Source organism: Zootoca vivipara, chromosome 2 (genome assembly GCF_965207765.1).
Source record: "Zootoca vivipara chromosome 2, rZooViv2.hap1.1, whole genome shotgun sequence".
Taxonomy (NCBI): domain Eukaryota; kingdom Metazoa; phylum Chordata; class Lepidosauria; order Squamata; family Lacertidae; genus Zootoca; species Zootoca vivipara.
This window is the reverse complement of record NC_142584.1, coordinates 52,997,167-53,013,087: the sequence shown is the minus strand read 5'-3', so window position 1 is coordinate 53,013,087 and position 15,921 is coordinate 52,997,167. Positions and strand designations below refer to the sequence as shown.

The 15,921-nt window shown below is 41.6% G+C and overlaps 1 protein-coding gene across 2 annotated transcripts in view; it reads right to left on the bottom strand.

Moving 5' to 3' along the window:
• The window catches only part of KIF3A (kinesin family member 3A), a 29,305-nt gene that overhangs the window by 5,300 nt on the left and 8,084 nt on the right, over positions 1–15,921 (bottom strand). For both annotated transcript variants that reach the window (XM_060271684.2, XM_060271685.2), the window contains 8 exons: positions 15,271–15,410; positions 13,964–14,161; positions 12,639–12,813; positions 11,094–11,195; positions 5,637–5,793; positions 3,996–4,176; positions 2,867–2,977; positions 500–625 (listed from right to left, as the gene is read on the bottom strand). In XM_060271684.2, the coding sequence (XP_060127667.1) occupies positions 500–625; positions 2,867–2,977; positions 3,996–4,176; positions 5,637–5,793; positions 11,094–11,195; positions 12,639–12,813; positions 13,964–14,161; positions 15,271–15,410 (1,190 nt within the window). The remainder of the gene's footprint in view (positions 1–499; positions 626–2,866; positions 2,978–3,995; positions 4,177–5,636; positions 5,794–11,093; positions 11,196–12,638; positions 12,814–13,963; positions 14,162–15,270; positions 15,411–15,921) is intronic.

Below are 15,921 nucleotides of genomic sequence, written 5' to 3'. Positions count from 1 at the left end.
ATGCTGCTGCAGGTGGAGGGAGGAGGAGAGCAATCCCCGCAGAGGCTTGGGAGGGAAGCTGTGCGCCTCGTGTGAGCAGCATGCGTGTGTGTGCTGGGCGGGCCTCTCGACGGCCCACCAATCCCAGGCATGCAGGAGGGCGTAGCCGGCCAGCTGCCTCAGCGCCCACAGCAGAAAACCCTGCAGCACTCTGACGGGCTCTGCTCCTCTCAGCAGCGGCTGTCGGCTGGCCTGGCTCTTCAATCCCCGGCCTCCAAATCTCGGCCCCGGACTCGCAGCCCGGCGCCCGGGTGCCCCGCACCCCTAGTGCCTATGGGTAAGCCGGCCCTGTCTGAGATCCAGACACAACAAGGGCAGCTTGGGAAACTACACTAGGGGAGGTGCAAGCACACAGCTTCTGTTAATGTAACAACTGGTCCAGACGGTAAAAAAGGCCACTTCTGGGGCCATTATTGCTGAATCTCTCGATATAAATACAGGGCTCCTTCAATTATTGTACCTGATAATCCTGAGGTATAAAGTTGTCAATGATAAGCATTTGAAGACGAAGCTCCCTGCTGAGCTGTCGAATGTTCTCCAATAAGCCTTCAATTTCTCTCTGATGTTCTTGTTGCAAATCGGCCATCTGTGAATACCAATGATAAAGCAAGCCATCAGGAAGCTACAACCAGGATCACCCACTAAGAAACGGAATATTCAAGCTATGTGTAAAGATAATCGTGATTATCCCATGCCAAACCTGGCATCATACTTAAAGAGTGTTTTCATGCTCAGTTCATTCTAAGAGAATGAACTTGTACCTGTCAAAGCCCCTTCCATCTGATGGTTTTTAAAAATGAACAGGCCCCAACCCAGCATTAATTTATTTTCATCTTCTCCATTATTCTTCCCACTCATTTTAAGAGCTTAATTAATTTTAACCATTTGGTGGAAAGTAACTCCAGCAAATTAAAATGACCAGTTAAGGAAGTTAAGGAAACCTCCTTTTTATTTCTGAGCCACTTTCAATTAAAAGGACATTCAAATCAGCTCACAGAAGAATAAGGAAAACAATGATGAAGCCAACAGGCTCTTTCATATTGACCCAAGCATGGAGGCTTATGCTGATGTCTTAACAGATTTCAAAATCAACAGAAATAGTGCTCACTTCCTTGGTCTTTCAGACCCAAAGCCAGATTTGGAGGATGAAGGGACCAACGAAGATGTCCCATGTTGTCTGGATCTCATATGGTCTTATAAAGCATCCAAGCATACTGTATTGCTAGAGAAATTTTCAGAAGGAACTATGGAGAGGGACCCTCTTCTAGCGCCCTTTCCCATCCTTAGAGGTGTAAGCACAAGATGTATGCACATTTGTGTCAGTGTGTGTAGGAGAGTGCTGCAGGGTTGAGTGGGGCATGGGGGGGGGGACATACACACATGGTTGTGCGTTGTGACCCCCCACAACAGTTTCTCATTTTCAAAATGTGTCTAGAAGCCTATAAAGATTGACAATCCCTCACCTAACCATTGCACCATTCTGTTACAGTAGCACCTCGGCTTACGTTACCCTTGGGTAATGTAAACTTCGGGTTGCAAAAGCGGCAAATGCAGAAGTGTTTCGCTGCGCACGCATGTGCAGAAGCGCTCTACGGTGGCATGCGCATGTGCAGAAGCGGTCCCTCCAGTTGCGGAAACGGACTAGAGCTCCAGAACAGATCCCATCCGCAACCGGAGGTACCACTGTATATCCCATAGCTAGAGAAACAGGCATTGCTTACATTATCCACCAGGTGGCTCCCTTAGCAAACACTGAAGCCCTGGTAAATTTTCACTTCAAAATTTAGTTACTGCCATAGGCTTAAAAAATTTTTTGATTACTTTTGAACTGCTTCTCAGAACTTCACCAAACCAATGAAAGTGCATTTTCTTTGACAAGCCTGAATAAAGTCCACCAGTAGTTTTCATCAAAATCAGGGGGGAATATATATAATATATATATACTGGTATAATATAATATACTGGTATAATAAACATGGCAGTAAAAAGGGTTCATCTTCAGCTTGCTTAAGCTGGCTTTCCTGTGGAAATTTTAATTGAATCAATTTGAAATTCAGCTCATTCATGGACCTCATCAGGCAGATTATGTATGCCAAGTTTCAAGTTATTAGCTCAACATGTGCCTTTTTCATAAGCTATTTATTATTGAAGGTTACAAATGGCAGAGCATTTTGTCGTGCTGCACGCTTTTGCTAAAGGGGCACTCAGAGGATAATAAAACTTAAGCAGAAGAAGAATAAACTGAAATAAAATCAATGTAATAGCAAAAGACTTATAAAAACAGTTAAAAGCTAACAAAACATTAAATAAGAGTCAATGAAATCATTAAAAACCTGAGAGAAGAAAAAAGCTTTACTTGACTTCTAAAACAAAAAGATGGGTGGTAACTCTTGTACCAGTGAGGGAAAAGCATTTCACAGATGAGACATAACCACTGAGAAGGCCCTCTCCCCAGTTGCCACCAACCTTATCTCACCTGGCAAGGGAAATTAAGCGATCTCTTTCCAATATTTTTTTAAATGCTTATTTTAGCATGTAAGGCACACTGCACACTGATAAGTGTACATTGTTAGCATATACTAACAGTATATGTGTTCACTTACGTAAACAACCAAATACTCCGGAATAGCCATATGACTTTCACACACTCCATGCTATTTCCTTCTGTAGTTCCTCCTTACTCCCAACATGTGAGCAACCCCACCGTTTCTTTGTACAAGGGTCAAGGGCCATTTGCATGTTCATATCTGCCTTCAACATGGCTCAGGAACAGGGTTGTTCCATTCCTTTTACATGGGAACAAGTGTGAAGACTTTATGACACTGACCTCTGACTTGGCTGCCATTAGCATTGTCCAGACTTTTTTCAGCTTCTTGGTCTTCCCTTGTGCTTCCTCCTGGAGGCTGGTGTACTTTTCCTCAATGTCCAAACGCTCTTGCTGTTTGCAAATTATTAAAAATGCCACAAGTTAGCCAGAATTGTCCAAACTGATGTGCTGGTGGGAGGGTGCTATTCAGTCCTGGCTTTTGGGGATGATTCACATAACAAGTGTATGTAGGGATCCTATGTAATGGCTGCCTCACAGCACCACCTCACCTCCATTTTGTCCCCACACCATCACTTTGGTTCAAAAGTCTCCACTGGCAAGTTGTTGTTATTCATTAAATTTGTGTACTGCTCTTCATCATAAAGCAGTTTACAGCATAAAAATACAAAATGAGAACACAAAATGCATAACAAAAACAAACCAATAACCACCTTCCACAAACCCATTTAAAAGACCATGGAATGCTTAAGCAGCCAAGGAGAGAAAAAAGGTGTCACTCTTTATTGCTAGCTTTCCAGCTTCTACCTCCTCAAGCCCTGCAAATTCACTGTGCAGCCTTCTTTCAGCTTCCTGTTCTCTTATTCCCCATTCCTCTCTATCCTTCCCTTCTCTGGGACGGCCTTTATGGAAGTGAACCACTATTCTTTTTCTCTCTCTGTAAAGCTCTGACCCCATTTCTGTGGCTCCCACTCGAGTGCCTCATGAGGAACTCTGCTACCTGTACTAAAGTTCTTGCAGTGATGCATGCTGAGCTCCTGTGCATTTTAGTTTCTGGGCCCAGTTCTACAGCCAGGGCATGTAGCGGGAAAGGCTTCTCCTGGCACTAGAGCCAAATTCTCTCCAATCATTTGTAATCTGGACAAGCTTATTCCCTCAACATGGACAGGAATATTTCAGACACCAAACAGAAACACATATCTTGAGCAAGTGTGATAGCACACTAAAGCAGAAGATATCTAATCTTTCAGGGATCACCATGTTCTACAAACGTAGATACCATCTCCTGCCTCTCATTTCAGATGTGCCTTCGTCTCTCCCGCACATGCACAATATGCAGGTAAGGAACAGTATTGTGAATGCCTTTTCAAAACACAGCAATCGAACAGGGCAGCAAAGAGCTTGATCCAACCTCTTTCTCTTCCAGCTCCCTCCGGAGCTGCTCTGCTCTTTTCCTACGCTCTTCCAGCTCCATGTTGGATTCTTCTAGAAGCTTCTCCTGCTCCTCTGCTTTTGCCAGTAAGTCCACACCTCCCACGATCACTTTCTTTTCCAAGGCTGACAACTTCTCCAGGAGAGACTGATGTTCTTGCCTGGATAAAAACAGAAGGGGAGGGGGGAATCGTAAAGATTCTAAAGCTACATCCAGACCTCCAACTTCAGTTGCAGGGCCCACACACTGCATGCCTGAAATCCCAAACAGTTTCCTTTAAATCTAATAAATAAATGTAAGAAAACAAGCAACCGCTGTAGGAAGACTTAAGCCTGTTTCCTAGTGCTTGCTTAAGTTTAGCTGGGCTGAACAGGGCCTACTTTTCAATCCACTAGGGGCTGCTGTTCTCTCAAAAATCTCTGTTAGTTTGCTGTCCTGCTGTGCTCTCAAGATGTCTGCAAAGAGGGCAAGGCAGAAGGTTCTAGATCTTGTCCCCACTTCCAGTTCTCTTTATTTATTTAGCATCTTCTGTAGAACTGCGCAAATGGTGGGGGGGCGGCGGCGGGGGGAGAGCATTAGACAACAGAGGCTTTATTAAACCCTGTCAACTCTCCTTGGTACTGACTAACATCTGAACAACCCCACAGTATATCTGTGGTGCGGGGGAAGTTGTACATATTGGAGAATTGCATGTAGGCAGGGAATGCATGTTTGGAATGCATGGCCTGAAAGTCTGTAGAGGGTGGGGTGGAAAGGAAGAGAGAAAGCTTTCTTTAGCCTTTGAACAACCACAAAAGAGCAATATGAAAAATGCAACTGTATGTGTGGGGTGTATTCCAATTAAATTTGGGGTCTTTGGAGTGTGCAATTCTCCCAAAGAAGGGGCATTTTTTGAGTGTGTGACAAAGTACGCATGCCCAAAGTGTCAACGAGCTGTTGCAAGGCAATGTCTATTGTAGGTATGGCCAAACTCGGCCCTCCAGATGTTTTGGGACTACAATTCCCATCATCCCTGACACTGGTCCTGTTAGCTAGGGATGATGGGAGTTGTAGTCACAAAACATCTGGAGAGCTGAGTTTGGCCATGCCTGGTCTATTGCCACTGTGAGCAAGATGCTTCACAAGTAACTTCTATACCTTGACAGGCAAGCAGTGTGTGTGTGTGTGTGTGTGTGTGTGTGTGTGTGTGCATACAGTTGAAATCCTCCCACTTTGGGGACCTTGCCAAGATCCCAAATGCACTTGAAATGCCCCCAACCACATCTCAAACCAAATCTCAACATGCCCTTATCACCAATGAGCTGTGCCACCTATGAGACTGAGCTATGAAGCAGGAAGTCCTGGATTTGAATGTCACTCCTGCCATAAAATCACGATGGAGCCTTAGGCAGGCCACTTTCTCTCAGTCTGAGCTCGACAATCATACCGATTTGCTTCACAGAATTTGTTGTTGTTGTTTAGTCGTTTAGTCGTGTCCGACTCTTCATGACCCCATGGACCATAGCACGCCAGGCACTCCTGTCTTCCACTGCCTCCCGCAGTTTGGTCAAACTAAATTACAACTATGTAATTTTATACAAACGGCAAACATGATTATATTCCAATTTTAGCATTGCTCACTGTGCTTTAAGCAGGTCTTTCTCCCGCTTCTCCAGCTCTGCCCGGGCCTTGTTTCTTTCTTCTTCTTCCATATCAAGCTTTGTTTCAAGAGCCTTCCTTTCTTCATCAATCTTCGCTTGCATCTCTATCATCTTGTCAGGAGAAACTTTCTTCTTTCCTTTCAGGAGAGCCAAGTGCAGGTTTAAATAAATCAAGCCCATACATACATACATAGTCCCAATACGTGAATTATCATTAGATAATTAGATTAGTTATAACAAGAATTAAAGAGCCTATGGCTGCTACTATTAACTCAGAAGCTACAGGAATGCACAACTGTAAGAACAACATTCTGGTGATAGCCCTGCTCCATCTTAGTGGTTGTTTTCTAATTATTTACTAGGAGCTGAAAAATTTATCAAAATATTTGCTAATATAGTCACCCCTGGAGCATTTGCCCTAAAAATGTCCTCCAGCCATATAGCAGAATTCTAATTTATTTAGAGGCGTGAGTGATTTTTAAAAAACCCAAATAATTATCATAAAAATCATCTGCTGAGAATCAGTGACTGGAATGAAGAATTGTAACATAGGGAATAAATTGCTGATTTAGAAAAGGACAGTTGTATATCAAATTAATTGCAGAATGTTTTCTGTAACTGAATCAATTTGGAAATTACTTTAAAAGACACACAACAGCCACATGCACCTAAAGAGGCCAGTGCTTTAAAAATAATAATTAGAATGTACATAGTCAGAACAACAGAAAAATAAAAGATATATGGATGAAGGAACAAAATTAACATGACAGAAGGGGTACAAAAGCTAAAAGCAGGTTTGCAAAACCAAAAGAAAACTCTTTGCACTGTGATTCGAGGGAAGAAAAAGAAGGGTGGGGGAAAAGAATCACCACTTTGTTTGCCCCATTTTGCTCTCCCCTCTCTTGCCCCCACATCTTAGGCTATCTGGATACATCTAGACTGATCATATCTTGAAAAGGAGCAACAGTTTTATTGCTGCTGTAAGGGGAAATCCCTTAGAGACTACCCTTGCTCTTTCCCTTGGCTACATTTGGATAATGTCACACACAGAAAAGCTTTGCTCAAGTGGTGACAGATCCGTGTAGAACTGAATTGCATCTATTAACACTGTCTAAGATATTTGGGGGTGGGGGCATCTTGAATGGAGGTCTGAGAGAAAAAGCTAGGCATTCTTAACAAAATATTAAACAGTTTCAACTGTATTAGATGGAGTGCAAATCAAACACACCAACCTGATTGATCTTGCATTTTAAGAGGAAGAGGCAAACAAATCGCAGAGAGGCAGCACACGCACAAAGGAAGTGGGTGGGGAGGGAAAAAAGAAACACATTATTGGCTTGATTTGTTTTACAAAAAGAAAAAAAGAAACAAGATCTTAAGTAAAAGCATTCATCAAAATATGCTTCCATAGACAAAAAGAAAAGAAAAACCAGCAAATTAAAACTCCAAAATGCAAGATTAAATGTGATCATCACTGCCCCAAATTATACTGAAGAGTATCATTAATCTTCAGTACATTGGAGGATAACATTGTTTCTCTCAACATTATGCTAAATTCTGCTGTTCAAGCTGTAAGCCTCTCACAAAGATCATGCCCTAAGAAACATCCAAGAGGGTGATCTACTACCCTCAGTTAAAACCAGAGCATGTTGACGTAGCCAATTGCCATAAATGTCCAGTTAAGCTTACTTGGCGTTTGATCAAATTGCCAATCGGCTGTTGCATCTCACATCACCAATCACACATGTAGGAGAGTTCATAAGATTTCAATGTTAATTTCAGCTGGGAGTTGCATAGTTTCGTTTCTAGAAACTCAGGTGCTTCCATAGAGGTAAAGTGGTAAATTTTAGCTGGTGCCATCAAAGAGAAGTAGTAGCATTGGGGGGGGGGGGGAATGCAATGAAAACATGCAACATGCAAAGAACAGGAAAGGGGGAAAGAAGTCACAGCATGGGAAGAATAGTTTTTGTTAAAATCTGAAAGCCCAATCTATGCCACACGTTCCTTTCAAGCTCAAGTTTATTTTGTGGACCGAAAGTGTTCTTCAAATGAGAACATCCCGTTGTGAGTAAGAGCAGTGGTTAGAAGCAGAAGATGCAGCTCATTTGTTTCCAACTGTTAATGAAAAGTGCCTGATAAAAACCCCTTGAACCTTGTTCTACCTCATCAGCAGTTAAGAACGCACCAAAATTGACATGTCTACCTACAACAGTTAAATGCTGCAATTTAGCAGCACCAAGATACACAGTAAGTCCCACAGGTGCAGGGATTTCCCAGTCACTCCTTCTGATGTGCAGAAGGAGAAATGCCAACATATATTGTAGAAGCTGGTGGGAAGTGGTCTCTGCACAAGCAGAGCTTTTTGGCCCAGGAAAGGAGTGTGAAGTTTTTCCTTGTTTAGTGATAAGAGTTTCAGCCAGTTTGTAATCTGGAATATTACAGAACTATGCACACTTGCTTTGCAACTTTTCCAATATATCTATCTATCTATCTATCTATCTATCTATCTATCTATCTATCTATCTAGAAAAGGATTGTTAACATCCTACTGAAATATACACGACGGTATATCAGTATAAACCTACGATTTTAGAGAACATCATCCAATGCCAAAAAAATCAACTCGTTTCCTGCCACCTTCAATGACCAGTATTGTACTAACATGCATTCTTGTGGTCCTCAGCTATTTAGCCAAAGATTAATCTCAAACAGTTCTCTCCCCACCCCACCCCCCACCACAATAAGTTTGAAGCAGCAAAGGGGAATAAAAAACATGCTTTAACTTGGGTAGGTGGGTGGGGAAGAATCCACATTTCACTCTGAACAAAACCAATGTTGTGGACAGGGAGCAAAATGCAGCATCAAAACAAAGTGCAAAGGTTATGGAAAGGCCAAAACTTCACTGGATGACCAAAGAGCTCCCACTCACTAGTGAAGGATTTATCCAGAGGTTTCTCTATGACAGAGCATGTAGAGTCTGAACTACTGCTGCTGCTACTGCCTGGAAAACAGAGAAGCGGGCCCCATGGAAAACCCAAGAAAGAAGAAACAAGATGAAAGAAACACATGCTAAGCATTAGCTCTAAAGGACAAGGAGCTCAGAGAGACTGGTTTAATGTAGCACAATCCCATTTTCATTGTCTTCCCGTGTACAGCTGCTGTGTTGCAGATGCTTGATTGACCCAGGTCATCTTAGAGGCTTAGATAAATAATAATAATCAACTGAGGCAATTGACAGTTGCCTTCGTCTCAGGGAAAGTGTGCCTCTCTCACTTCTTCTGGCAGTCAACATGGTGTTTTTCAATAAAACAGTTTCGGTGTTGGGTCACTTATTAACTGTGACTAGCAATGGATAAATGGGAAACTGAACAAGGAAGCAATCTGGAAGAAGGAAAAGGACACAGACCTTTAACATTGGAACAAAGACACCTGTGGTCTATGGCTCAAAGGGATGGAGCCAAGATTTGACCTCAAGTCAAGAATTGAGCATGTGGAGGGGGACTACACTTCTGAATTACATCTCATGAGAATGTGAAAGAATGCAATAGGCACCATATACCATCCAACAGGTTAAATAATTTCCTTCTTTGGACCATTATTTTGAGCCTTACATCCATCTTCCCCATGCCAATCCCCGTCGCAAAACTAATGAATTGCTGTGCATGTTTTCACATGTACTGTACAGGGATAACTGGTAATTTGGTTCAAACAGCACCATCACTTAATTTAGAACCTCTTTGTTCCCACAAAACTCTGGGCAGTTGAGTGGAGCAGGGTGATGGATGGGCAATGAAGCAGTTTTAGAAAAGCTAGCTTCAAAATTACTGTTATGATGCCTTAGGCAGGTAGCTTCACCCTCATAAACATTTTAGTTTCATCTTAGCTGCCCAACAATAAGAAACCAGCTTGGAAAAGAATAAAGCCAGCAGTTGCTATTACTAAATGAGAGTGACTCTTCCGCTTAGAACTCAATAGGATCAGAGATCTTGCAACAAGCCTGCACACTGCTCTGAAACCAGAACAAATCTGGAGGCAGCATGACCATAAATAAGCCTGCTCCTCTTCACTGTGATCAAGGAAATTGTCAGGATTTTTATTAAATTCCCACTGTTTCAGAATGAGAGCACAGATCAGACAGACCATCTAGCAATACTAGCTTTTCAGACCCATAAACGAACACTAGTTGCACAAAAACACACACCAATCTAAGCAGAAGACAGAAACCCACAGAATGTCAACAGAGCAGACACCTATTTATTTTTCTAATGCAGGAAGGGTTTAGACCCATTGAGCTAATCGTGATTTAAACAGACATAACACAAGGCCTGTTCAGGCATTCTCTCCCTCTGCCATGCATAGTAAAGATAAAGAAAATTCAGGCTCATGTATCACCTTAATGCATATAGATTGGGTGCTGGGAACTGCATCTTTACTTCCCCTACCCTCAATGGCTCAATGTTAAAATCATGACTCTGCATGTGGTTTGAACGGATGAAATTATTTCAGGTTTATGATTATGTTGTTTCTCTTGGTGGATAAAATATATGGGTTTCTATTTACAGAGGAAACAGAATCTGGTAGAGCATCTTCTTTGCATGCCAGTGGTCCCTGGTTCAATCCCTAGCATGTTCAAGTAGGCCTGGGATAGACCTCAGTCACACCCTGGAGAGCTGCTGCAAGTCAGTGCACACAATGCTGAGCTAGATGGCCCAATGGGTCTCTCAGTATAAGGCAACTGTCTTTAGAAATAAATGATTAAAAAGACCCATCACCACTGTTCCCTCATCCCCAAAAGGAAGATAACAGGAGGATGCAACAGTTTTGCAGATGTTGCAAGGTTTTTTCTTAGGAATGAGCACCATGCCATAAACACAGAGAGGCCCATACAGCAAACTCTTTGGCAACTGTGGCTGAACATCAAATATGTTCACAGCTAGATCTCTCCAGCTACACAATCAAAATCCAGGCACTAACATGTTGGTTGAAGCAAGTTCCACTTATTTCAGTGGCGCTTGCTTTCCAGTAGGATTTTCAAGAGTCAAGTGTTTATCCTAAAATTAAAAAGCCTGTACTAAGTACACCAAAGTATTGAGACAAGACAGTGGCCACCTTGATATGCACAATCCTTGACAGTTTATAGCATTTCATACAACCCAGATTTTCTGATTACCCATGCACCCTCCCTGTTACATTCGCTGAGAAAAAAAATCAACCAAGAACTCTAATGCCTGTGAATCCTGCACTATTAACATACTGTCACTTAAGAGCCATGTTATTCAAGAAAACTAGCACAAGTGTCTTGTGCAAGCGGAAACAGCATTTATCTTTTAAGGAAGCAATTCCAACACTTCTAAAAGAGCCATGATAATTACAGCATAATTACAGGAAAATACAGATAATTAAAAGGTGAACTGCAGCTATTTTTTCAGCACCTTACCTCTTCGCTTCTTTCGCTTTTCTCCATCTTCTCCAATCTCCCCATCATCATCTTCATCATCATCTTCAGAGCCACTCGTCTCAGAGCCAGAGATCTCTTCCCCTATAGTATTATTGTGTTTATTTAGTGCTTTATCCAAGAAACAGACACTCTTCAGTCAATGCTCATCTACAGCTTATTGTTACATCAGCGAGGCACCCATACACTTCATTATTTTAATTTAAAACTCACCCTAGTTCCATCCATTTTCCTTTCCCACCCTTCCTGGAAAATTGGACTGCAAGGAAGCCTGGCAGACTTTGCCAAGCAGACTACCATTAGCAGCTGGGTGTGGGCCTGGTCTTTATCAAATTGACCTTGCTGTATCCTTTGACATCAGGCAGGTGCCTCTGCTGTGCTCCAGTAGTTTTCAAACTTTTCCTTTGGGTGGACCTCGTGGAAATATCAAAGGATCTTGGGAAGTCACTAATGATTTTTCTACCTATTGTAGCAATTGTATTGAGCTGTGCTAGATGCTGTGTGATTTCTATTGCTTTTTATTTATTACATTGTTTCTTATTGTATTACAATTAGAATTTCATAGAACTACTAATAAAATATAAAATACAATATAAGAGAAGCAATAAAAATATAATTAGAAATCAGTATGTTTAGTGCGCTGCACCCAGCATTTTCAGCTACTGCTCACTAGACCACTTGAATGAAACTCATAGACTACTGGTCATCTGTAGACCAGTTTGGGAACCCCTGTATTATTATATTTAGTGCCTGCTAAAAGTATTTTTGTTTAGGCAAATGTATCCAGACATGTAATAGTTGATATGTGTTTTAATCTGCTTTTAGTTTAACTGTCAATTTTAATTATAAAAAAGACTTGTACTAACAATTTTAATGTGTTTTTTAAAAAACCACTTATGGGTTCTATTAACAATCAAGCAGCATATAAATTTTGTTAGATAAGTAAAACACTAGTTGCAAGCAAGCCTAAACAAAGAAAAACAAGTGACTAGCAATCTACTCTTAGCTCCAGGTACCATCTAGTGGGCAGATGTAATATTTTACTGAAAGGAATTAAGCAATACAGTAATTTGAAGTTCAGAGCAAGTGTGATGTAGTGCTTCAAGTACTTGACTTAGATTTGGTAAGATTCGGGTTCTAATACAATGACTTTGGGGCCAGTTGCTCACTCTCACTAACCCACCTCAAAAGGTTGTGAGGATTAAAGGGGGGTGTCATTCTGTACACCCCACAGGAGGTGTGGGGAACCTTTGGCCCTCCATGTTGCCAAACTACAATTCCCATCATCCCTGGCCATTGTCCATGCTCGCTAGGGCAGATGGGAGATGTAGTTCAGCAACACCTGGAGGGCCGAAGGTTCTCCACTCCTCTATGAAGACAGGTTCAAAATCTTTAAGCATTTTTACCATCAGAATTGCTCTGCCATTTGGAAAGTTATAAAGGTAATTTGGATACACAGTGCTATTTCTACTACCTGCTTGTAATCCCTATTGAAAAAGGACTGGTAGAAAAGAGTTGGCAGGTTACCTTCCTCCAACTTTTTCTTAAGTTCTTCAATTTCTTTTTGAAATTGGCGAAGCAAAGCATCCTTTGGATCTTCATTAATTCTAGCCTTATTCTTGATGTTCTTGGCACGGTTGGCATATCGCAGAGTGCTGATAGTCTCGTCATAATTGTAGTCTGCTGGACCAATGTTTGCACACTAAGAAAGAAGAATAAAGCTATGTACAAAAAGCTGGGTGGAAGCAAGAGCCTGGAAAACTACAGTTAGGAGAAAAACAAAGTCAATTCTACAGACTGCACAGCACAGTGAACATGTTTAGGGTAAAGTTTTGTCGTCTGTTGGCCATGGGGCTGCTCTACAGATCCCAGCCCAAAGCATAACAGAAGGTCAAATGTCTGTTGTCTGGCTGTTAGAGACCCCTACTTGGTTCACAAATTCCTGTGCCCGGGTTTGGCCTGACCTTATACAGGGGGCTATCCAGTTAGGAAGCCTAATATATAAAGAGGTAGCTCCATAGAATCACAGAATCTAGTCTAACCCCCTGCAATCCAGGAATCTTTTGCCAACATGGAGCTCAAACCCATGACCCTGAGATTAAGAGTTTCTTGCTCTACCGCCTGAACTAGCATATTTCCTTTAATGCATAGAAATGTATAAAGTTATTTATCAATGTGGTTCGTGTCTGCTTCACCAATTGCTAACACTTCCTACATTATACTAAACATACCAGGCTAAAAAAAGGTTTCTGTGTGTATTTGTCTGCTTTATCATGCTTTCAAGAATTATGCTAACCCAAACCCCAAACATGGAAAGCTAAAACTTCATATACACACCCCATATTGTATATATTACTTATAAATAGAGGGTGGAATTCAAGGTAGCGCTAAGTGGGGTATGCATGCAGACAGAGGCTCACTTGTGCAACAATACTTTGCTTCCCCCTTTCCTTCACCCACATGCCCCCCAAACCTGAGCCAGAGTAGATTTAAGGTATATGGGAGCACATAAGGAGGGGGGGCGGAGTCCAGCTGTACTAGTGGACATTGTTCCATGTATACAACAACTTAGCTGAATCCCACACACAATTTTGCAGCAAAACAAACATACTTTAACAAATTCCCATTAAGGGCTGGTGTGGCATTGTGAAGCTGTCCAACTGAAATCCCTGCTTTGTGAGGACAAAATGGGAAGCAGGGAGAAAGTGCTGTGTAGAAACCCCTTGGGAAGGAGCATGGGATAATGATAATCAGCAGCATAAAGGAGAAGTAGCATTAGCAGCTATTACAACAAGCTGTTGCTTAGGCTCACTAGAGCATTATGGAACTGAATGTGACATTCTCATCATTACCATCATAGTTTTAGAGTTGCCTCCAAGGGAATCCTGTAGCAGTCGGGTCAGTTTAGAGTTCCGGTAAGGCACATGCGTGCTCTTTCCATCCACTAATGCAGAAATGACATTCCCAAGGGTAGAGAGGGAAAGGTTGATTTTGGTAGCTTCCTTTAGTCGTTGCCCAGTGGCTCCAGTTTTTGCTTGCCTCTCTGATCCCTTGAAAATGAGAGTGGAGAAATTGAGATGGGATGGAAAATTCCAACACAAGCATTTTCTGCAAACGAGAGCACAGAACACTGCAAAGCAGCTAGAAAAGGAAAGAATAGGGTTGCCCATTTGAGTAAAATGAGGAAAGGGGAAATTTCAGTTAATCGATAAGTTCATACTTGGTCGAAACAAAATAAAAAAATTCCTTCCAGTAGCACCTTAGCTCATACCAATGACAAACTTAGTTGGTCTCTAAGGTGCTACTGGAAGGATTTTTTTTATTTTTTGTTTTTTTTTGTTTCAACTACAGCAGACCAACACGGCTACCTACCTGTCATACTTGGTGTATGACTCAAAAGCTGCACCCCAGAAACACTGCAAGGAACCCCAGGGCAGATGACATCCCTAAAATAACAACTGCTACAAACAATGCCTTGGGCTCCAGACTTGAAAACAAGAAGAAAAATAAAGAAGTATTACAAAGCTACTGCACTGCAGGAAGAGGGAGCAGTGGGATCATTTTTATTAAATAAAACACTCCTAGCCCTCATTATTGCAGAGCCAGAGGTGCAAATCGTGATTGCTGTGAGTTATAAAATGCACACAAGCTAAAAGGCAAATAAAGTTCCAGATATACTGTTTTTGTATTTGAGGATTTTCAGGAACAAACACTGTATTTTAAACACTGGTAGGCAGAAAAAGTCCAGCTAGGGCACAGAAGTTTCAACTGATCTAAGGGAACCTACTACATTTTTCCAACAAACCAAGAATCAGTTCCCAGAAGAAAACATACCACAGAATCTCATCCTCCACAATTTTAATGGTAGTTACATAGTGAAAGCTTTTAAGACTGTTCCTGCAAAGTTATGGTCTTCTTCTTCCTTGCAACTGAGCTTGGGTGAATTTGCCCAGGTTGCCCCAATGCTTTGAGCCAGCAATCCTTTGTGAGTAAACACCACTTAATACAGAGAACTTGCTTTTGAGTACCCGCACAAGATGGCTCTGAAAGAAGGGTCTCCTGTGATGGTATCTCAGCCCCCGTGTTAAGATAGCCCAAGACAGCTGCAACACAAATGCATGCAACAACTTCTCTGCAAGAAATGAATGTAGCAACTTACCGCAAGATCTACTAAGTGCAGTTTGCCCATGCGCACGTGTATATTCCCATCAACACCCTTCTCACTGCACTCAATTGTAATTGTAAAGATAGCATGGGAACGGGAACTGTGCTCATTCATATTAGTGGCACCAACAGAACCTATGTACAAGTAAAGGCTTACGTTAACAAGTCCATTTAAAAAATAATAATTTCTATGATGCCCTTCATCTGAGGGTCACAGGGCAGTTTACAATATAAATGCAGAAAGATGGATAACAATAATAACAAATGACACAATAACAGCACCCAAAGTGAAATAACACTGTTCTGACACTACCAGAGCAACTGCAACACTTTGCACAGATTATTGTTTCAAAAGCTATAATACCAAGGCACACATGTTGTCTTTGGCCCTTATTTATCCAATTAATGCATAATAATCACAGCTTCTTACTGCTAAAAACAAATACACATCTATAATGCATTCGTTTATCACATCAGCTGTGATAGTCCAATAAAACACTGCCCAGGGTGAACAGCAGCAATGTTTTCTGGTGCTCCAAATTTACAGCTTTTGATTCAGCTGCACATAAAGTCATAGGGGAAGACAGATATAGATTTAGATTTAGTTCTCACTTTGAGAACTGAATGATATATATTTTTTAACAAC